General features: G+C 58.3%; 1 protein-coding gene across 2 annotated transcripts in view; it reads right to left on the reverse strand.

The window, feature by feature from the left end:
- LHPP (phospholysine phosphohistidine inorganic pyrophosphate phosphatase) overlaps positions 1-23,864 on the reverse strand; it is a 127,026-nt gene that overhangs the window by 47,342 nt on the left and 55,820 nt on the right. Inside the window, exon 7 of one of the 2 annotated variants that reach the window (XM_072804968.1) lies at positions 17,748-17,956. The exons of the other annotated variant lie outside the window; for it this stretch is intronic. Within the exon in view, the coding sequence (XP_072661069.1) occupies positions 17,953-17,956 (4 nt within the window). The 3' untranslated portion in view covers positions 17,748-17,952. Of the gene's footprint in view, positions 1-17,747; positions 17,957-23,864 lie in introns of those variants that run through there. 2 annotated transcript variants of the gene reach the window in all.

Raw genomic sequence — 23,864 nt, forward strand, 5'->3', positions numbered from 1 at the left:
AGGGCTTCATCCCATCCCCTGGCCCTTACCTCCCCGAGCTTACGGAGGGAAGTGCCACCCCCACCCGAGCCCATGGGGAGGCAGTGGGGGACAGGGCTGTGCCCGGTCAGCAGGCTTCCAGGAGGGGACTGGGGTGACGGAGGGCGTCTGGAAGTCTGGGAGGTGGATGTCTGTCAATGGCCGAGTGTGACCACCCAGAGGGCACAGGAGGGTAAGAGTCCAGGGCCTGAAGGGCGGTAGGCAGGCTTGGAGTCTGGGGGGGGTGGGTGGCAAGGCAGGGGGAACAGGGCTCCACCCCTCTGGGGATGGGCCAGCTAGTCATCGGTCACCCGGCCTTCCCCTCTGCTCGGTTTCTAAGGCGGGGGGGTAATGAGGCTGGGGGGTGTTGTCTCCTCGGGAGCCCCGGGGGGCAGATGGGCGCCGATGCTGGTGGGCATGATGAGGATGAAAACCAGCACCAGGGGAGGTGGTGGCTCCTGTGGTCCCATTTTACAGATGTGTTACATAGAAATAGAGGCACAGCAAGATCACAGAGAGAACCCAAGATCGCAAGTTCGATTCAGACCAGGGATCGTTGCTCAGGCTGTTGGGCTCCGCGCTGGGCTCGAGATCCCCACCTAGACGGAGCCCTTATGTGGGGCACAGGGCAGGCCCCTCGCTGCCAAGGACGGTCTTTACCCCAGGACACAGAGGTGCTGGCAGGGCCGTGAGCGGGCGATTCAGCTCCCCCGGGTCTGCGTGTGCCGGCTGGGCCCTCCTCGCCGCCCTGGCCTCCCTCCCCGCCAGCTGGCATCCCACAGCCCGTTTTCCAGAGTCTCAGCCTGGAGAGGGGAAGCAGCTCTGCCTTCTCCACAACCAGTGCATGTGGGGAAAAGTTGTGCACACGTGTTCACAGGCAGGAAGGGCGGGCCCGGTGCATGCTGGGGCCGGGCCCTTACCTGGTGGTCCCCCCTACTGCAGCCGGACCACCCCTTCCTACACCTACACAGAATTTTGAACACAAGTACTACAGGGAGAGTGGGGATGGGTCCTCTCTCCTACAGCACACAAGAGCGGGAGGCAAGGGCCAGGGTCAGCCACACGCCCCCTGCCCCACAGCAGCACAGGTCGGGAAAGACGGTACAGAGACGACGGCAAGGACAGCGGACCAGGCTCCCTCGGCCAGGAAATGAGCTCCCCAGCGCCAGAAGTGTTCAAGCCCTGCTTGCAGGCACGAAGAGGAGGAGTCCATCCAACCCCCCTCCTCCAGGCCTGGGAGGGGCTAGGAGACGGGCCATCTGCCTTGCACCCCAAGGTCAGGACATCTGTGCCACCCATTCCCTCACGGCCAGCGATTACCAAGCCAGACGCTTCACAGACACAACCTGATTTGATTTAATCCTCGTAACGGCCGACAGAGAGGCATTACCATCCCCAATCACAGACAAGAAAGGCAAGGCTCAGAGAGTCTGTCACTTGCCCCAAAGTGCCCCATCAGGCAGTGACAGAGCCAGGATTCAAACCCGAGCCTCTGATCGCAGACACCAGGCCCTCTCATGCAGCCAGAAGCCGGCCCGGCCTGGCAGACGCTTCCAGACTATTCCATGAGGGGAAAGAAGGCTCACTCCTGCCAATCACAGCATCGGGCCCCGCAGGAAGCCCACATCCTATGCTCCAATGAAGGGCAAAGACTACCAAGTGGTTTCTTCTAGGAGTTTCTAAGGTTTTACACATAAGACCGAAGCTTAAGAAAAAAAGAAAGAAAGAAAAGAAAGCTGGTTTTCAGAAGGAAGGCTCAGAAACAGTTCCTCCTTTTCCTTATGCTTCTGAATTTAACAAATAAGATTCACTCATCAGAGGGCTCTCTGTCCACGATGCGCTGCTGGACATGGTCTTGTGGGAAAAAGCTAATTAGACTAGATCTGTATATTCGACTCAGTTCCCGGTCAGGCCTCAACTTGATAATCAACATTGCTACTTACAGGTGAAAAGAGGCCACGCATTTGAAAATGCGTATATTTATTCTAAACTGTCCCCCTTCTCGTTTCTTTCCCGGTCAGGGTGGCTTGGCCAGTGAGAAGACCCCGCTGTCCGGGGCCCAGGGTCCGGCTGAGGCCCTGCTGGACAAGCTGTGTGGTTGACCCCAACCCCTGGTCTGTCACTTGGAGCTCGAGACTCGAAGGCCCAACCATCGGCGGCTGGGGGGCTCCACCTGGGGGTCTGACAGGCCTCTCCAGCATGAGAAGGCCAAGGCAGGAGTGCCCACGGCCCCCCAGCCCGGCTGCCCCCTCGCCGCCCCCCCACCCCCGCCCTCTCAGCCCTGCCCGTCTCTGGCTCTGGACTGAAGTGTTTTCAGACGAAATGACGAGATGCCCGTATTTGTTCCAGTCATTGCTGTGGACAGGCCTGGCTGATACCAGTTGTGACAAAGCACCACCAACTGGGGTGGGGGCGGGCGTGGGGGGTTAGCGCGCGCGAGAGACATTCTCTCACAGATCTGGAGGCCAGGACTCTGAAATCAAGGTGCTGGCAGGGCTGTGTTCCCTTCAGAGCTCCTGGGGAGGGCCCCTCCTGTGCCTTCCAGCTCCTGGTGGCCCCAGGCGCCCCTGGGCTGGTGGCCACGTCGCTCCACCTCTGCCTCTGCATGGCCAACTTCTCCCTGTGTCTTTCCCATCTCTTCCCCTCTGTTAGGGGCCCAGTTAAAGGCCCATCCCACTCAGCCCTGGCCTCAACTTAATTAAATTTGCAAAAGACTTTCAAATAAGGTCACGTCCACAGCCCTGGGAGCGAGCACCCTCACCAGCCTGGGCAGCCTGCACCTGCCGGGACCTCCTTGCAGCCAGAAAGCCTCCCCTCTGCAGCAATGTTGCATCACCAAGCATGGAGCCAAGGTCAGGGGCCTCAAGGTCAAGGGCAGCTTTTCATGTCCCCAGCACGGGCCCCAGGGAGACCCAGAGTGGAAACCTCCCCCAAGACACGGTGGGATAAAGGCTCACCCTTCTGCATGCTCAAACCTCACCCAGCGGACACCGGGAAGGACAGGCTGCACAGTTACCAGAACTTCTCTTTTCTCCACAAAGATGTACATTAGTAGAAATAATAAAATCATTAAGAGAATCTAAAGTCCAAACCATTGAAGTGAGAAATTGGAAACAGTTCTAAAACATGAAAATAAGCTTAAGAAAGCATATTTTTTCATTTGTAATGGAAAACGCTGAAAGGAAAGAGGCCGAATATCCATTAACGGGGGATTGGAGGAGTAAGCCAGAGCATCCACACCAGGGGCGGGCACGCAGTTATTCAAAAGCATGAGCCAGCACTTCTGCTCCCACTTGGCGGGTGGCCAGGATGTGAAGTGAGAAAAGCAAGGTGCAAAGAAAAACAGTGCGATCCCATTCTTTAAGAGATAAACAAGACGACCCCCATGTGTACCTGCGGGTGTGTACACGGGCGCGAGCAGAGACAGAGGCTGAGCAGATTGTTAACACAGATTATTCCGGGATGGGGGTGGGGGTAGGAGAGAGGAGGGCAAATCGGTGGAGAAAATTTTAAAGACCGTAACAAAAAGGACAATATGGATGGTATAATGTTAAGTGCCAACGCAGAACACAAAATTCTAACTACAATATTATCTATAAACTGGTATGAATGAGGGACACCCAGGTGGCTCAGTGGCTGAGCATCTGCCTTGGGCTCAGGTCGTGATCCCAGGGTCCTGAGATCGAGTCCCACATCAGGCTTCCTGCATGGAGCCTGCTTCTCCCTCTGCCTCTCTCTGTGTCTCTCATGAATAAATAAATAAAATATATATTTTTAAAAAACTGGTATGAATGAGACCTAAATGTGCATATGGACCAAGAGGGACTGTGGAATGTGATAAGGAGAGGGACACTGGGGAGGTGCGGCCGGGGGGCAAGGGAACACAGAAGACCCACACTCGCCACAGGCCACAGGAAACTGCAGGGTGTTCAAGGTAGGGGGCAGGGTGATGGAGAGCGCATTCGAGGTCCTTCTCCCTCCCAGGGAAGATGGACTGGAGGTGATGCAGAATGGGGACAGGATGCCCGTGTTGGTGTGACTGAGCTCGGGCCATGGGTGGGGGTGACTCAGTGACTGAGGAGGGTGGCCGGGGACACAGTCTACGGAAGCAGCAGGGACCGTGTGCTCACGGCGAGGCACGACTGGTGTGAGGACCCCTGGGTGGAAAGGTCAGGGAGGTGGGATCCTGGGCTGGGCGCAGGAGCCCAGGGAAGGCCTTGGGGTCTGGAGGTTATCTTCCCAATGCAGACACCCACAAGGCCTCACCTGGGTGAGGGCTCTTGCAGACACCCGCATCCGGTGCGTCCCTTAGCTCCTCTAGCACGGGGACAGCCAGGCTCTCAGAGGGCGTGGCTCTGCATCTTGCCCTGCTGCCCATTAGCTCTGGGACCCCAGGCAGCACCCCTCCCTGCTCACAGCCACGGTGCCCTTAGCTCTCAAATGAGGGCCCTTCCTAATAGCCAGATGACATGCGGACAATGCCTGTGGCCCATGTGCCAGGCCCGCCAAGGGCTCGATCCAATTTAAGTATATGTGCTGCCAAAGCGAGCACCCCACCAAGGGCTCGAAAATGGAGCTGTGACCTTCACTGTCACCACCAGCACCAGCCACCTGCCCTGCTGCCCTGCTATGACTGGTCCCACCCAGCGCCCCATCCCTTGTCCATAAAACAGGGATGGGAGCATTGCCTGATTCTGAATTTTAAGGGAGGGTGATTCAGGAAGAAGGGCACAGAAAGCACCGCCTGCAGAAGTGCCCCGTCCCCACCAGCCACTGTCACTGCCATCCTCACAGACATTGCCACCATCATGGTCAACGTCACGGCCAAGGCCCCACAGCTGTGGAGGAACAGGCCATCGGGAACGCTAAGGCCGGTGCCTCCAGAGGGAGTGAGGCTGCACTAGGACAGGCTGTCCTAGGAGAATCATCCAGACAATGGCGTGATGAGTTTGGCCTTGTTTGGGAGGCAGTGGGGAGCCTGCCTTTGGCCCAGGGTCTGATCCTGGAGACCTGGGATCAAGTCCCACGTCGGGCTCCCAGCATAGAGCCTGCTTCTCCCTCCTCCTGTGTCTCTGCCTCTCTATCATAAATAAATAAATAAATAAATAAATAAATAAATAAATAAATCTTAAAAAACAAAAAACAAAAAACAAAGGGACTCTCACGGGAGGGGAGCTCACCGGCACGGCCTTGAAGGTGACCATGACACCCGGTACCGTGGCAGCCATCTTATGACCACGAGGTGACAATGTGTTCCCCCCAAAGGCCATTTCTAAATTGGGGTAAAAGTCACAAAACATAAAATTCACCATCTCAGAAGGTGCACTTCAGTAGCTTTTGGTGCATTCACAACATTAGGCACCCATCACCACGATCTACTTCCAGAACATTTCATCACCCGCAACGGAAACCCCGTACCCATTAAGCGGTCAGTCCACCAATTCTGGCTCCCCTGCAGCCCCTGGCAACCACTGATCTATCTTCTATCTCCACAGATTTGCCTATTCTGGACGTTTCTATAAATGGGACCAGGCAACATGTGGTTTCTCGCGTCTGGCTTCCTTCCCTCACGCCATGTCTGCAAGGACCGTGCGTGGTGCCGTCTGCCACAGGGCCCCGTTCTCTTTTATGGGTGAACAGCATTCCACTGTATGGGTACGCCACATTTTGTCTTCCATGCATCAGCTGATGGACATCTGGGTTGTTTCCACTTTGGGGATATCGTGAATAATGCTGCTCTGAATATTCGTGTACATGTTTTTGTTTGAACATATGTTTTCAATTCTTTTGAACCTAATTTTGTATTCATTAGACCTAATGTTGCTTTTTTTTCTTTTTCTTTTTCTTTTTTTTTTTTTTTCTTAAAATGCCCCCCTTGTCCATGCCGTCTAAACTTCAGGCTTTAGAAAACTTGGATTTACCCTGATACTAAGGCTGGTGGGCCAGAAAGACAAAGACAGCCCTTGTGAACGGCAGTGCCAGGCCGGAGTCGGAGGATCGCCGGCTGGGTTCTTAGGTAAATAACTACCCTGAGGGTTGAGGCCACTGCTGGTAGAGCGTCCTGTCAGCTGCAGCCAAAGGCGTCCTGACGGGAACAGGGGGTCATGACAGGGATCCAGGCCAGGGGCGCTGACAGCGGACGCGGTGGCTGGCTTGAAATATTCAGGCGGGAGAACAGGAAGGCTTGGCAGCGGCAGGACAGGACACAAGAGGAATTTAGGATGGCTCCGGACTTCTCCCGGCAACTTCTCGGGCACAAGTACAACAAAATAATTCACTGTCTTATTATTTAGCTAATAATTTGAGCAAATATTTGGCAGGTACATCTCAGTGCCTGGCAGGGGCCAGGCATTTGATAAATGCGAGTGGCCGACGGCCAGGAATGGAATGATGCGTGCAGCACCCAGCCTGCTCCAGGCACAGCAGGCATGAAGCGACCCTGGCCCTTCGTGGCCACCCAAGGTCAGGAGAGGGTGGCAGTCCAGTGGCTCGTCCCTTCCACCCCCTGCTGCTCCGAGAGATGCCCCCTGCAGACGCTGGGCCCCTCACGGAGTCCTACACACCCTGGACCTCCCCACCAGCCCGGAGAACGGCAACCCGGCATCACCCTGATTCCAAGCACACCCCCGAAACAGACGCCTCATCACTGCCCCACCTCCGGCCTCCTGGCTCCATCAGAGCCGTGGTGACGTCTGTCCATCGCTGGACTTACCGAGCTGACCGCAGAGGCAGCTGCATCCCCCACCCCCACCCCCCCAACAGAGCTTCTCACCTCAGTCTCAACAAAACGACATCAGCCTTTATGGTAAAGACCCCGGTTACACCTGGCAATTTGGGGGAATATTCAGGAACCACAGTAGTGTCTCTCGTAGTTTCTGATTTTCTTGTTACTGAAAACCAACACGAAGCCTCGGGAACAGGTGAGTTGAAATAACAGTTGGTTTGGACGCAGCAGTGATCATCTGTGGCACTTTTATGGGGAGCCAGGCACGACTCGACGCGACGTGCATGATCCCACTCAACTCCGCGGCAGCCTGCGAAGCCCGCGTGATCGGATACCCCCATGTCCGGATGAGGATGTGCATGTCTAGAGGGGTGCACACCGGCTCGGTCACCTGCTCCCAGGGAGCCACCTCCTCTCCCCCAGAGCTTCCCTCGGGCACAGGAGCCCCTCCTCCTCCAGAGGGCTGTGGGGCCAGGCCGCAGCTGAGGACCTCGTTCTGCCCTGGGTTGGGGGGTTATGGGGGCGGCGCCAGCAGAAGAAGGCGGAGAAGCTCCATCTCTGGCTCGGCTCTAGGCACCGACACACCTCGGGTACAGGAAGACGGGATAAGGCTGGGAGCCACAGCCCCTCGGGGAGCCAGCCCCGACGTGCAGCACCATGGCAGCACATGGGTCACACCTCCACGGGTGCCATCCACCCATGGGACCCAACTCCACGGGTGGGTCACACGCAATCGGCATCCAAGTGCTGGTGTCTGTGCCAAGAGATGGCCTCACCCTACCAAAGGCTGGCTGGGCACCAGACGCATTTACTTGTCAGGTCCTGTGAGGTCGGCATCCTTCTCCCCACTTCAGAGATGAGAACGCGGAGGCCCAGCCCAGCCAGGCATCGTGCCGAAGCTTGTGCTCACGGCTCTGATCACATTCTTGCCCTCACCCCACATGACGTCGTGGTGATAAGACATAAAAACAGGTGCCAGGTCTCCTGCAGGGAGGGGCTGCCGGCCAAGAGGTGAAGTCAGGGCCTGTCAGTAAGTCAACATGCTGGCTACGCTGGCTTGAGCGGACTGGCCTGCCTGCACTTGGCATCTCAGAGGGGTCCACGCAGCTCTCCAGACTCTGGAGGTGGAATGAGGAGGGGCTCCTCTCTCAAAGACAAGATCAGTGGCCCCTGTAGGGTGCGAACCTGACTTGACTCAGTGGCATTTCTTGGATGTGTCCTGGCCTCTGCCAAGGTCAGGGTCCGTCCAAGGCAAAAGTGCCAATGGCCTCCAGCCAGTTGTTCTTGCGCCACTGCCCACAGAGCAGTACCCAGGGTTCCGGGCACACAGAGGGCCCGATGACAGCCCCTCACACAGCTCCTTACCCCGATGTCCCATTCACACCATCTCTGCACTCGAGCCACTGAAGCCCAGCCCTGGCCCCTGGGGGAGAGAGCTGTGCCCCCCCCACCGCAGCTCTGCCCTATAGGCCTGCCTTCTGGCACGCCTGCCCTCCCTGCCCACCTGCATTTGGGCACCCGAGGCCTTGCAGCGGGACACCACCCTCCATCCCACGCACTCACCATGGGTGAGGGACCTGCAGTCACTCACACCACACGTCTAACCAGGGGGTAGGTAGAGCCAGAAGGGACCTCGAGAGACTCCTCTATCCAACCCCCACCTCTTCTGGAGGCTCGGCCGAGTCACAGCTGCCCCCCGTGCAGCACCCCGCCTGCACCTGCTGTCTCCCCTCCCAGAAGCATGTGTCTCAACCCTTAGGTCTCATGGTGGAAGAAGATAGGGAGAGGTCTCTGACCAGCAGCTTCTTCCTGGTGCCGCTGGGAATCCCGGCACGTCTGGTGTGCAGCAGGCTTAGGGCCCAGGAGATGGACGCACAGGTCCAACACCGGGATGGGTGGTGCTGAACGGGCCTCCTCAAGGGCTGAGCGGGCAGGAGGGCCACTCCGGCCTCCGACTCCGCACGTGGCTTCCTGGGCCCAGGCTCAAGAGGAGCAGGACCAGGGAGGTGGCTGCATGCGCAGGGCTGGGAGCCTGTGAGGAAACGAAGCTCTTCCTTCTGGCCTTGCCCTGCCCCCAGCTCTCGTCCCCCCAGCAAACTCCCTTGCACCCCTCAGAACTGCACTCGGGCTCTCCCTCCTGCAGGGAGCCCCCATTCACCCTCTGGGCTAGCTCTGCATCTGTGGGCTCAGCCCCTGTGCCAGCCAGCCCCAGAGGGAGAAACTGTCTATACACCAGCTCCCGGCCCCGCGGACCCAAGGTTTCTGCAAAGCCAGGTCTTAGCGTCCCTCTGGCAGGAGCAACAGTCAGGGAGCGTTTGCAGAGTGACTGAAAAACCCCGCCGTTGGAGAAGCGTCGCTGCCGGATCACGGATGCCCTGACGATGCCACATGGTCCCACCGCCCACCCAGCAGACCCCCCCCCTTAAAAGGCCGAGACCATGAGAAAGAAGAGCACGTGTGCTATGATTCCCTTTATAGAAAGTTCCAGAACAGGCAAACCAATCTCTGCTGTTTGAGGTCGTCAGGGTCATGGTTATCTCAGGGGACAGTGACTGAAGGGACCCAAGGGGGTCTGGGTGAGGGAGGCTGGTCACGTTCTGCTTCCACGGGCCTGTTCACGTCCTAAGCTAGTGTGACCAAGTTCTGTATGCTGTTCTGTACGTTACCTGTCAAGAGTAAGTTTTAAAAATATAAAAAGAATCCTGACACCATTGATGGAACCCTGACCCCGAGGCTGACAGTAGCCAGGGGTGTGTGCAAGGCCACTCAGCACCCTCATTAGCCCGGCCGATGAAGCAACTCAGGGGCGCTGATTCTCTTCCCTTTGACCCCGCTGTCCAGGAAGGGGGGGGAGGGGGGAAGGGCATAGGCCACCCCATGAGGAGGGTGAGCCAGGGCTGCATGTGCCCCACCAGGCTGGGCAGGGGCAAGGCAGGGAGGAGAGGCACACGCACCCCCCCCCCCACCCCAGGATCTCCAGGGCCACCCACCACATACACACTTGTTGAACAGGTATGTGGAAGTGGATGCTGGAGCCTGCCCGTCACTATCTGCCACACGTCCTTCCCACCGTGCCACCAGCAAGTCTGCTCCTGGCCCCTGGGGGCTGTGGACTGGCAGGCATGCCCAGAGCCATGAAATGGTCATGTGGGGAGCGGGGCACAATTCCTCCCACCCAGGGGTTCCAGACACGATGGGGTAATAGGGCTTTGTCTGCTCAAAGGGGTGGGGGAGGGACATGCCTGGCTCAGACCTTCTCTGTCTCCCAGGCCACCCTGGGGCAGAGGGCTGCAGGTGTCACCAGCCTGCCCTCCTGCTCTGCTGGGCTGGCAGCTTCCCGACAGGTTGCACCCCGGAGGATGCAACCCCAGGCTGGACCCCAGGGAGCTTTGTTGGGAGGCTGGAGGCTGCAATTCAGTGAGGACACAACCACATCCCAGAGACGGGAACACGCTTGGAGCAAGTGACTCCTTGAGCATGCTCTTAACTTTTTTTTTTTAAGAAACAGGCAGAACAGGGACACCAGGATGGCTCAGTGGTTTAGCGCCGGCCTTCAGCCTAGGGCCTGATCCTGGAGACCCAGGATCAAGTCCTGCATCCCGGCTCCCTGCATGGAGCCTGCTTCTCCCTCTGCCTGTGTCTCTGCCCCCATCTCTCTCTCTCTCTCTGTGTGTCTCTCACGAATAAATAAATAAGTAATCTTGAAAGGAAGGAAGGAAGGAAGGAAGGAAGGAAGGAAAGAAGGAAAACAAAATGCTAACTATGATTCCCTTTGTGGATTTTCCTCTTTGTGCTTTTCTCTACTTTCCCAAAAAGATATAGATTTCTTTTACAATCTGAGAAATTACATTAAATTTTTAAAAAGGAAAAAAAACCCAACCACTGGAAGCAATATCAAAAACATTAACCCCCGACAGGGTTGATGGGGCTCTTTGGGGTAAAAATGGCTTTTCCCCGTGCTGCTGTGTTCCAGCCTAGACAGGCCCACTGAACCCACCACATGGCAGATGAGAAATGAAGACACACCCCAGCACCTGCTCGGTACCAGCAACTGAGTTCGTGGTGTGAGGGACCCTGGCATCCAGGATGTTCCATCTTGAGATAAAGGCCCTGAGCCCAGAAAGACTCCTATTCCCAGGCTCCCAAGTCTCAGCCTTCCAGAGCTTCTCTGCTTCGTCCCATGGGCATGACTGCTCCTGGATAGGGAGGTGCAGTCCCAGCTGTGGGTGATGCGGCCTCAGGCAGTGCCCCACGTCAGGTGGGTCATGAACTTGGGTCCCTGTGGGGTGTGCATGTGTCAGACAGACAGCTAGATGCCACTGGTGAAACGCAGGTGGGCTGTGCCCACAGGAAGGCCCGTGAAAGTGAGGTGGGCAGGTGGGCAGAGCAAGGAGGCCATCAGAAAGCCAGCATGCAGGAGGAATGAGGCCCAGAAAGAGGATTCTGGGAGAGATGGGCCTCCAGCATGGCTGAGCCCTGGGCTGCACAGCTGGGTGGAGTCAGTGGAAGACTGGCTCCCGCTAACTGCCCCATTCCCCCGCTGGTTTCATCCTGCCCATCTCTCTGGTCCCCGAGTACAGGTAAGGCCCGAGCAGCCTTGATGCAGGAGGGCAGCTCCCCAGCACCTGCTCTCCAGTCCGTGTGATGCCACGAGGGCGGGAGCCCCTGGGAAGCCTACAGAGGCCCCTGGCACCACCTGCCCTGGACAGCCCCAGCCCGAGCACTCAGACTGGAAACAGAACACCAGTGCCGCTCGCTGCTGGTGGCCAACCCCATCTCTGTGCCTGTGTCCTCACCTGTGAATAGGGAGACATTAATCTCACCCAGGGTGGTTGTGAACATCATCTGTAAACATCTACGTCAGTAAACGAGTGGAAGTCACCCTGTGGCGAGCCTCACAGACAGGCCGGGAGCCCCAGAGGCTTCTGGTTCTGGGACTGTGAGCCACAGGTGTGTCTCAGGAGAGCCCCTCGAAGCCCCCTCTCTGCTTCCATCTGTTGGGGCAAGGGTCTAGGGTGGACATAGGTGGCTTGCCACTGGAGCACTCTGGCTCCAACTTTTGGGAGGGACAAGGGCCCAGTCCTGTGGCCAGGACCTAGGAATGGGCTCAAGGGGACAGGAGAGGGGACAAGTGTCTTCTATGAACTGCCAAGTGCGCTGGGTCTTGATACCTGTACCTCTGCTGCTCCTGGGGACTGGGGGCCCACCAGGGCCTGTCAGAGAAGATCTGCATGCTCCCCACAGCCCTCAGGCCCCTGCCCTGGCCCTACCTGCAGAGCCCGGCTGCTGAGCAGCACAGGAGCAGGGGAAACCGGGTGGTTTTCTAGGTAAAGTGGGCAGCGGGGTGCAAGAGGCCGGCCACAGCAGCCCGGGGTCCCTGGCACAAAATCTACGCAAACTGTGAAGGGCAGACCAAGTGAACAGGGCATGCTGGGAAGAGGGCCAGGGTGTGAGGCTGGGCCACGGCAACAGTAGGGGTGCCTGGTGGAAGAAGCTGGCTCTCTTTCAGAGAGAGGCTTCCCTCTATTCCAGAGATCACTGCGTACAGGGCTCCACACTATAGTGAAAGGTCCCTCCTTGTGTGGCTCCCCTGCTCCCAGCCCCACCACCACATGGCAGGGACCCAGAGCCACATGGACCAGGAGGGACAGTGTAGGGCCGCGTGCCTGGGCTGTGGGCCCCTGCTCGGGTGGGAGACCCCCGGCCTCTGGAGGCTGACAGCTCGGGCACACCCAGAGCATCTCCCCAGAAACGGGCTCACACGGCTGCAGAGGTGCAGTGAAGAGGCTGCAGTGACACATGGACCCCAGTAGCTGCAAGGCAAGTCCCTCCCTTCCACAGTTATCCTGGGGCCAGTTTCCTCAAATAATCACCCTGACGGGAACAGCCATAAAGATAACACTACTCAGCATTTGCTGAGCACTCACTATGTGCCAGGAAATGTGCTGAATGCTTTCTGCAGGATACGCTGTTCTATTCTCCCCAACCCGAGGGTTAATACTCATTTCCATTTTATTCTTTTATGATTTACTTATTTATTAGAGACAGAGGGGGAAAGAGAGAAAGAGATAGAGAATGGGGAGGGGCAGAGGGAAAGGGAGAGAATCCCAAGTAGACTCCCCACCGAGTGTGGAGCCTGACATGGGCTCGATCTCCCGACCCTGAGATCATGACCAGAGCCAAAATCAAGAGTCAGATGCTTAACCGAGTCACCCAGGTGCCCCTCATTATTCCTTTTTTTTAAAAAAGATTTTATTTATTTTTTCATGAGAGACACAGAGACAGACAGAAGCAGAGACACAGGCAGAGGGAGAAGCAGGCCTCCTGCAGGGAGCCCGACGTGGGACTTGATCCCGGGTCTCCAGGATCACACCCCAGGTTGAAGGCGGCACTAAACCACTGAGCCACCCGGGCTACCCTCATTATTCCCTTTTAAAGATTAGGAAACTGAGGCCTGAAGGGACTGGAGCAGGATGGGAAGGCAAACAAGTGGCTTTGACCGAAGATGCTTTGCTGCCGCCCCTCCAGCGTCCCCAGCCCTCGCCTTGGGGAGCTCAGGGGAGGGAGGGCATTTGGGTTTCAGGATGCTCGGTGAGCCACAGGGAACACCTGGGGGCCCACCACATTTCCTCGAACCATCCAACTGCCCCGGAAAGGGGCCGTGACTAACCACTCCACACTAGCAGTCTGTCTGCCCGAGCTGCGGCAACCGTATTCTCCAATCCCCGTGAGGCCGGGGTAAAAATAACTCAATCCCTACAATATTTTGAAAAATAAAGTGCCTTGAAATGTCATGGGAGGTAGCACAAACTTCTCAGGAAGTGCTTGCTTCCTTGGCCACGCCTATGGCAGGAATCGAGAGGCAGGGGGAGCGCGGGGGTGAGCACTCCCAGCACCCGGGATCCAGGCCGCTCTCCCACGGCCCTGGGAGCCACTCCGAGGCCTACTTTTCTGTGAGGTGCGCGGGGAGGAAAGGAGCCAGAGAACTCCTCAGGGCTCTCCACACTCCCGGCCCCTGGAGCATCAGTCCCCAGAGCTTCACCATCGCCGCTCTCTTCCAGAACCGGGTCGCGAACCGTCGGTGGGCAGCCGCAGGGTTCAGGGCAGAGGGGCGCGGCCCAGCCCGTCTCGGGGAGGCCACCTGTCCCCTGGGCCAGCGGGGCAGCGAGGCTCCGAGCAGCAGCCTGCTCTCCGGACGCTGCGGGACGTGTGCAGGCCGGAGCCCGGGAGCCCCGCGCCTCTCTTTTCTCCCACAAAACATCCCGACGGGGATCCCTGGGTGGCGCAGCGGTTTGACGCCTGCCTTTGGCCCAGGGCGCGATCCTGGAGACCCAGGATCGAATCCCACATCGGGCTCCCGGTGCATGGAGCCTGCTTCTCCCTCTGCCTGTGTCTCTGCCTCTCTCTCTCTCTCTCTCTGTGACTATCATAAATAAATAAAAATTAAAAAAAAAAAAAAAAAAAACATCCCGACGGGGAGAGAAGAGGAGGCGACAGGGAGACCACGCTCTGGGAGGCGGGAAGGCGGTGGCAGGGCTGTGAGTGGGTCAGGCCCGCGGAGGCGACACCTGCAGACCGCAGGAAAAGCGACAGCAGGGTGGGCCCAGCCCTCGGCACCGGGCTGGGAGGCTCTGGGGACGGGGGTCCCCGAGGAAGGGGAATCGGATTGGCGGTGCCCAGAAGACGGCTCGTCGTAGCAGAGGTCGAGGACCCCGCCAGGTCCTAAGAGGGTGTTTCTGTCACCTGGGCCACAGCCCCACATCTGAGCCCTGTCCACACCCGTCTCTGCTCTGTGGCCGCGTACGTGTGGGGATATAAACCGCACGCTTATAACTGGGCAACACAGGCCCAGCAGCGTTTGTTCACGACGCAGCCTACACTACTCACACCCGGCTCATCTCTCCAGGTCCCACCCTAGAGGCCGTAGGCACAGAAATAGGAGCCGGGAATAGGGAGCTCGGCTCCTAGGGCTGGCCCTCACGCTGGCCACGCGGCTGCCTGGCCTCAGTGTGCCTCATCTGTGAAGTGGGGACAGTGCGATGGGTGAGATAGAGCCCAGCCGGGATCTACAGCAGGCGTAGCCCGTAGGTAGCGTCTTGATGCAACTGCAGAAGCGTTCGGGGAAGCTCCGGGCTCACGCCGCTGTCTGCTCCGGGCCTGGGGCTGGCCAGGGAGGCAGCAGGTGCTCCGGGAGGGCCCGCCTTCCCACCTCGCCTGCCTGCAAAGAGCCTGCTCCGGGCGGGCGTGCCTGCCGCCCCCTCTCTGCAGCCCTGATTTAGGCCTCCAGCCCGGGCCCCACTTGCAGCCACAACGAGGAGCCCTGCCACATGACTGAGCTCTGACACCCCCAACATGTTCCTAGGCCCCCACGATATCCCCAGGCTCCATGTGCCCAGGACCTCTCTCAGCAGCAGGGAGGCAGGGGCAGGTGGGGAAACTGAGTCTGGGCAAGCTCCACAGGGATTATAAGTAGAGACTCTGGGGGTTAGACATACCTGGTTCAAAAAAAAAAAAAAGAAAAAAGACATACCTGATTCAACTCCCAGGCTGCTACTGTCTCCGATGCTCAAGTTTCTCATTTAAAACCCAGAAAACTGTATTTACCCTACAGGCTGGTTACACAAAGGAGGAAATGTGCCACTTCCTGGACCTGGCAAATGCTGGAATATTCCAAAAAGACTCTTGCCATCACCTGAGAGATCAGGAGGCCTGAGCCACCACATGGCAGTCCGTAGCAGAGCCAGGAGGCCCAGTCCAGGCACCCAACCCCTCATGGCCCAGTCCCTCCACCCCCCAGCAGCTAAAGGACTTCTGACAGCTTCCAACGTGGCCTGTCAAGAGCCACTGTCCAAACCAATCCTTGCAGGATCCAACCCAACTCTCCTGGGGCTGGAGCTGCGGCACAAGATTTGTTTTTTGTTTTTCTTTTTTAAAAAGATTTCATTCATTTATTCATGAGAGACACACAGAGAGAGGCAGAGACACAGTCAGAGGGAGAAGCAGGCTCCATGCAGGGGGCCCGATGCGGGACTCAATCCCGGGTCTCCAGGATCACGCCCTGGGCCGAAGGCAGCCGCTCACCTGCTGAGCCACCCAGACGTCCCACAAGATTTGTTTTTAAACGTCTCCGATTGCCAATGGCCTTCTGCCAAATGGGAGCCTGTCCTGCTTCCTGCCTGCCTTCAGAGGGTCCCGTCCACAGGAGCCCTGAAACTCTCTGCTTCCTCCCCTCCCTGCCCGCCTCCAGCCTCCCCAGCCTAGGCTCACAGAACCCTCCGGAGACTTCTACTTCAGCTCCAGGACACGCCAGCTGGGCTCCCTGGGGCCCCGGGGTCCCTCGGCTTGCCCACCACCCCCAGGTCTGGGAGCAGGTGTTCGCAGGCCTGCAGAGGGGATCTGGAGCACAGGAGGCACTCAGGAGCTTCCATCCTGGTAGGTGGAGAGGCAGGACAGGAGTTTATTTTAAGCTCTCTTATATTGGGTTGGGGGAGTGGGTGGCTTAGTCGTCTGCCTTTAGCTCAGGTCATGATCTCGGGGTCCTGGGATTGAGCCTCACATGGGCTCCCTGCTCAGCGGGGCATCCACTTCTCCCTCTCCCTCTGCCCCTCCTCCTGCTTGTTCTCTCTCTCTTAAATAAGTAAATAAAATCTAAAACAGAAAACCCACTACTTGGTATGATGGGGTGCCTGGGTATCTCAGATGGTTAAGCAGCCAACTCTTGATTTCAGCTCAGGTCATGATCTCACAGTCTTGAAATTGAGCCCTGAGTCAAGGTCCACGCTGGGTATGGAGCCTGCTTCAGATTCTCTCTCTCCTTCTCCCTCTACCTCCCCCCTCCCAATAAAAATAAAATATCCTTCAAAGTTTTGTATGAAGACACTGATGCTTCCCCTTTACTGGCAGGTTCCAAACAGATGAACCCACCTCTTCTCCCTCCTGGCTGACTGTGGCCAGAATAAAGCCAGAAATGACTTCCACACACCACCCGGGTCCTGCCAGCCCCCCAGACACAGACAGTATCCATGAGACCCGTGAGGCCTCCAGACGGAGTGCTGGGGAGGGAGCCCAGGGTGGCGGGGCCCACCTGGCTGTGAGGTGGGGCTGCACGCATAGGCGGAGGTCGGAAGGGCAGGGAGGGGAGGGGGCGCTGGTGCCCCTGCCATGCCTGCCTCCCACCCAACTCCTGGCCTGCCTCAGCCTCCCTACCTGTAAACGGGGAGGTGGGGTGGGGATGGGGAAGATCAGTGCTCCTCAAAGTTGTCACATGCTTTGAAGGAGCAGAACCTGCTGGGACACTCAGAGGCTAGGACCCTGGGAATTCACAAGGCACCCGATCCCGACAGGAGAGCTGCTCCAGCTGAATGAGGGGTAGGGTCTGGAAGCCCCACCTGGATCGCCCTCATTTCCAAGGGACCAGAGCAGAACTGAGGCTCGTAGTCCCCAGCCTGATGACCCTGAGCCACATTCTCTCTGCCCTGCAGCTTGGAGCTCCTCTGGCGCCAGTGAGTGGTTCCTCCCGGCTCCAGCCCCCACCTAGCAGGACTTCACAGCACTTGCCCCTGGCGGCTCACTTGATTTAAAAGTCCACCAGACTAACCTAAAACGGTACAGAAACAGATGGAGAAGCAGTAATCACAGGTAACGGTGCTCACGCTGGACTATGGGTTCAAAGGGCAGCTCTCTGACCCCAGGAGAGTTACCTAACCTCTCAGAGATAATAATAGTTAACCACCCCATACAGCTGCTTTGAGGGTAAATGAACTAATAGAACAGTCTCTGGTGCAGTAGGTCCTGCGTCTGTTGCTGTCACAGTTTGTGTTTTCCCAACGACCTTAGGAAGGAGACACGTTACCCCACCACCTACAGCGAGGAAGCGAGCACCAGAGAGGTTAAGTAACCAGCCTACGGCCAAACAGCTGAGCTGGGATTCACACCCAAGCAGCAGCTCCCAGAACCTGTGTGCTTAACCACTGGGCTCCAAAGACCAGGGCACACGAGAAGACACTCAGATTCCATGAAAAGTCTTTATTTGGAAATATTTCCAAGGCCTCACTGCTACGTATACAGCTGGACCAAAGAGCTCTTCCCAGCCGTGTGTCAGTCTGAGCCGGAAACCATGAGAGATCTCAGTCAGGAACTGGGGAGGGAGGGAGGGAGGGGACAGGCAGGCTCACCTGCACCCCTCAGAGCATCCTGCAAGAGCAACAGTGTCACCTGTAGGATATAGACAGAGCACAGAGAGAGAGAGAGGTCAAGTAGCCCATGCAGGGTCACATCCCAGAGACTTCATCCCCTGCCTTGGGGCTGCAGAGTAGGCTCCTCCCCAGCCCCCGTGCACCTGGGCCAGGGCTGGTCAGGCTGAGAGGCACCCACCCAGGGCCTGGTGCCCACGCCGCTGCTGCTTCCGACAAGCCAGTGCTGCCCCCTCCCTGCCAGCAGCTCTCCTTACAATCCCATGATCAGAGAAAACGCTACAGTGCTCTGGTGAGAAGACCCAGGCCGACCCAGCGCCTGCCTCCAGGTACTGAGATCCCCAGCACAGGGTCGGTTGGGGGGGAGATAGCGACACAAGTTCCCCAGCAGTGGCCATCCGGCTAGCCCCATGCGGGGCGTCTGCTCCTGAAACACAGGTGACCCTGCTGTGGGGCCTCCTCCTGCGGCCCACCCACCTCTCAGTCATGCTTTGGGGGCTTTCAGAGATCCTTGCCGCAGCAGAGGGCTCTGCTCTAGCCCGCCCACCATCTCCAGGCTCCCACCCCGGCTCCCTTGGGTTCTCAGCCCTGATGCCCTAACACTGTCATTCAGAGCCTGCAGTGTGTCCGGCCCCGTGCCCACTTTGGGTAGGACAGAAGCAGGGCAAACACAGTCCCTGCTGGTCGGGTGATCCCCTGTGCTGCCACCCTCATCCTATCCGCCTTATCTCCCCGCATTCTGCATCTCACAGAGTCCCCTTCCAGCCCCATAAGCCCCCTGGACACACATTCCATGCCCGGCACTAGACTGGGGACTCTTCGTCCGACACACTGCTGAGCACACACAAGAGGTGCTTGCAAAGCTGAGCCGCCTTTCCAAATCACTCTGGGTGGCAGGAACGGACAGCCGTGGCGACAGTGGGGTACAGCTCCTTGCATGAGGGTGAGGGAGGCTGGGAGCAGCCACCTGCTTCTCCCCGCACAGTAAGCTGGGAAACAGCCAACCGCACCCTCTTTACAGAAAAGCCAGCTTTTCCAATCAAGCCTCTTCCCTCCTGGGTGAGGCCAGCCCTGTGGAGGCCGTGCCACGCTCCGCCGGCTGCCACAAGGCTAGGAGCAGCTGAGACCAGCTCGGCTGGACCAGTGCTTCCTCCTCCCGGCCCCGTCCAAGTACCTAAACTTGTGAGCACTGCCAGCCATCCCCCCACCCGAAGGGAAGGCTGCGAGCCGGTCTGCGAGGATGTTTTGGAAATCGGAGGACATGGTCTCTAGGGGCAAATTTTCAAAGTGGTGCCGTGACTATCCTGGTTCATGAGCCCCGTGATTCTATCCAGAAGTGGGGGTCTGGGGGAGCCCGCCCTCAGGAGTGCCCCGGGCATCGGGAGGGTCAGGTGGGCAGCCTCGGGCCCTGCTGTGCTGTGCATACGTGGCATCTCCCTGACTCATCTCCTGCAGCTGGGTGTGTATCGAGCTCCTCCTGGACCAAAGGTGCTCAGGATGTAAAGGAAACCGCCCCCCCATCCCCATCTCAGATGAGACCTGAGGCTCAGAGCTCTTCTTGCTGGAAGCGGCAGCTCCAGGATGAGCTGGGGTTCCTCTGTCCTGGGAGCACGTGCTCTCCCACAGTAGCGGAGCCCAGGGGACTGCCCGGAAGCCAGCCACAGATGGTCCCTTCTCCCATACGGACACAGACACGGCAGGGCTTGGCGTTCATCCAGGCACAGGGACAACGGTGACAGACATGGGGGCAACTGCCCTGCCTCGGCCTCACTGGCTGGGGAGACCCGAGGTTGAGTCAGCTTCTTCCCCAGAAAACAGCACTCACTCCGCCCACCGTGCGGCTGGAAGGGAGCTACAAACGTGACAGTGGCCAGGAACCTGAAGGGCCTCTCCCAGCAGGGAAGGCCGTCACCGCTCAGCTTAACCAGCTCATGCAAGGCATCGTGGGGAAAGCAAACTTGGCAGACTCATCGCTTCATCAGGGTGGGAGAGAGCAGGCAGGCAGATGAGGCAGCAGAAGTCTGGGGTCTTTCCTGCCTCCTCGTGGGAGGGTAGCCCATGGCCCCCCAGGCTTGGGAAGGGGTCCAGCGCCCCATGTAAGGAGGCTCTGGAGTGGTGAGTGGGATGACAGACTGGCCACAGAGAAGCGGGCACCCAGCAGCCTGGCTGGGGAGGAGCGGGCACCCAGGAGCCCAGTCGGGGAGGAGCAGGCACCCAGGAGCCCAGCCGGGGAGGAGCAGGCACCCAGGAGCCTGGCAGGGGAGGAGCGGGCACCCAGGAGCCTGACAAGGGAGGAGCAGGCACCCAGGAGCCCAGTCGCGGAGAAGCGGGCACCCAGCAGCCTGGCAGGGGAGGAGCGGGCACCCAGGAGTCCAGCAAGGCCAGTGTGGCATATTCAAGGGGACTGAGCAAATCTGTAAATGGAGAGAGAATAATGTAAACCAGTTCTCTCCCTGTAGGAGAAGGAGGGCGCACATTTGCAAAGGCATCAGGCTGGGATGAAGCCGGCGGCGTTGGACTGGAATCAGAGGTGCTGGTGTGAACGCACAGGGCTTGAGAGATACGGAAACAGAGGCTCCGGTGGATGGACGTGTGCACTGCAAGTGTCCACCGAGGCGTACGTGTCCTACCTCTGTCCACGGAGAGGGCCAGAGAGCAGAGACACCCAGAGGCCAGGTAGGAACGTCTGGTGCACTGGGGTTCGATTCTAAGTACCGCTTGCCACTAAAGGAACCGAGGCTCTGTGAGAAATGGTGAGATAAAGGTAGAACATTATGAATGTGAAACATCTTTTTGCACCAGAAAAGTAAGGGAGGGCTTAGAGAATGGTGGGGATGTGACCCAGAGTTGGCCGGAAAGGGCTGCCATGAGCCACATCGGGGACCATTTGAGCCTCAAAACAAATTATGATAGTAACAGATTATACCTGTTATAACTGAATCAAAGAGAATTCCATTAGTCCACACTGGTATAAGGAAATAAGTGGGGAGAAGAAAACATTCTTTACGGTAGAAAGCCAACCACAAACGTAAGTAAGAATGAAAGATGGGATGTCTTGGCAACCATCAGAGAAATAATTGATTCGAGAAGCAGCAACAGACGTTAGAGCCAACGAATAGAAGTGGGGTGAGGAGTGGGATTCTATAGTCTCCAAGCATCTCCCCACAAACGGCCATAGATCCCAAAGGGAGGAAAGCCTCTAAGCCTGCCTGACTTTACGGCAGTCACCATCTCCATCAATGGACATTACCACCCACGCCTCCTGTTAGGACGCCCCTGAGAAGCACACAGAGAAGCACCACTTCTGGGAGATTCCCGCCCAAAGTGCATAACCCAGGACACATCATGAGGAAGCATCGGGTAAAGTGGATGTCCTGTGATCCTCAAAAGCGTCAACGTCCCGGGAGCTGAGGCGAGGCCTGCAAAGTGCCCCAGCCCGATGAAGCAGTCTAGGGACAGGCCCCTGGGCCACCTGCCCCCCGCTGCTCCTCTCTACAAAGTAGGACATCGGGGACCAATGGGTGAATCCTGACCAGATGGGCACATTGAATTTTTTTCTATTCTGGAAATCTCAAAAAGGATTTGGAAATAAGAGGGCTGTGGGAAGTCAAGGCAGTGGCAGATAATTCCGGAGGTGAGATGTGTGGGGGGAGCAGCAGAAAGGGCCCTGGTGTGGGGTCCATTACAGGCTTGTGATGGCCACGGGTTACCCCTGCCCTTGAGATGGTCTCTCTGCTACCCCTGGTTGCCCACATGAAGGGCCCTTCCATGTGGGAGGATTCTGGGAATTCCTTCATTGGGAAAGCTGAGGAAGGGGTGGTGGGACAGGCGGCAGGCACAGCGTGAAGGCCGGCGTGGAGGTGGGGCAGGGCGGAAGCGGCTGGAAGGGCTGCCACTGGTGGTCACCCAGGTGGTCACCCAGCCTCTGCTGGGCTTGCAGGTTAGGCCAGGAGGCCCCCACACTCAGAGCACTGGCCGGTTTCAGGCTCCTCGCCCCTGAGAAGGTGCCAGGTGCCAGGTGGAAAAAAGATAAAAGGGCTGGCGAGCTGATGCGAGGCTGCTCCACCTGATTTTTTTTTTTTAAGGTTTCACTTATTCATTCATGAAAGACACACACACACAGAGGCGGAGACACAGCAGAGGGAGAAGCAGGCTCCATGCAGGGAGCCCGATGTGGGACTCGATCCTGGGACCCCAGGGTCACACCCTGAGCTGAAGGCAGACGCTCAACAGCTGAGCCACCCGGGCGTCCCTGCTCCACTTGCTTTAAATCCTGGGGCCCCCGCTGGCAGCAAAACCCTGAGACCCAGCACCTCCATGTCTTCGAGGCCTTGGTGAGGGTGCCTGCGAGGGCAGCGGAGGAGGGCGAGGGCCCAGAGGGAGGGCAGGCTCCCCAGGCCTGCTGCCCCAGTCCCAGCCCAGACACAGCTGCCTCCAGGAAGAGGGGGCGTGCGAGTGAGTGTGGCCAGCCTGTGGGCTGGGCGGGAGTGTGTGTGGGTGTGCCAGCAGGCCCACATGTGCAGTCTGAGGGGGCCTGGGTGTGGGTGTGTGTGTGTGTGGCCTGGGTCTGCGTGCATGAGCGTGTGGGAGCTGGGCGTGAGTCTGTTGTGAGTGTGGCCCTGGGCGTGAGTGTGGGACAGGCGTGTCACGCGGGAGTGGGTGTGCATCCGGCCCCTCCCGGCCCGGCAGCACGGCGCCCTCTAGCGGCCCCAGCCGCAGGCAGTGCGCGGAGGCAGGGAAATGAAAGCTGAGCCTCCCAGACCAGGGGGGAGGCCGAAGGCCGGGCCCAGGGACGGGCAGGCGGTGAGAACAGGGGGGAAGGGCACAGGGGTGAAGGCGGGGAGAACACGGAGGCGGCCAGGGGGCACCTCCCCTGGGGTCCCGCTCAGGGAGCAGTGGGTCTTCCTGGTGACACCCACCCTCCTAGATGACACAGGGCCCTGGCCTCATAGGGCCGGCCTGGCCCTGCAGCCAGGAGAGCCCCGAGACGGCCTTCTGACGCCCCCTCTCCAGCTAGGGCTGCCTCAGGGCCCTCTGCCGGCGACACACCTGGCCCCCCACCCCATTCTGGGGTCCACAGTGTGCAAGGCCAGAGAAAACCGCCCCAAACATCCTCTCGGTGCTGGGGAGCCTGGGATGCCACCCTTGTGTGGCAGCTCTTCCATGGGTCAAAATGTGTGTGTGTGTGTGCGCGCACGCACATGAGCATGTGTCAGCGGGTGTGAAGGGTGAAACGAGGCCACGCCTTGCTGGGCCCCTGGGAGACAATGCCATGGGGAGGTCGCAGGCAGCTGCACACGTGTGGTGGCCCAGAGAAGGCACTGGTTTCACCGCCACGGGGCCCGGAGCCCCTCACCCTCATCCCCTCTGGATGAAACACCCCGAAAGGTACAGAACGTACCTTGGCCTTGTCACGTCGGAAGGGGAGGCAAGGGGCGCTGGGGGTGCCGTCGCCGGGCCAGCCAGGCTGGGGGCTGGGAGGCTTCCAGTACCAAGAGGCCTATTTTCGGTGGTGATTTAGCCTTGTGAGTGAGGAGGGGTCCTCTCTGGGCACTGGGGGGTCAGGGTAGAGCTGCACACAGGCTTGGGGGTGTTGGGGTCCTTGGGTCGGTTTCTGTTTCTGAACTAATAAAGCTGTGCTTTCATTTTATTTTATATATTTACTTTTCTTTTTGAGACAGAGGGAGGGGTAGCATGAGCAGGAGGGGCTGGGGGAGAGGGAGAGAATCCTAAGCAGGCTGCATGCTCAGTGTGGAGCCCAACTCGGGGCTCGACCTCACGACCCTAGACCACGACCTGAGCCAAAACCAAGAGTCAGACACTTAACGGACTGAGCCACGCAGGCGCCCTGAACTTGTACTTTTAGGTGGTTTTCTGTTTTGGAATGTCCCAAATTCACAAACCTATGGGTGGGGGCACAGGCATACTTT

This window comes from Canis lupus, chromosome 29 (genome assembly GCF_048164855.1).
Source record: "Canis lupus baileyi chromosome 29, mCanLup2.hap1, whole genome shotgun sequence".
Lineage (NCBI taxonomy): Eukaryota > Metazoa > Chordata > Mammalia > Carnivora > Canidae > Canis > Canis lupus.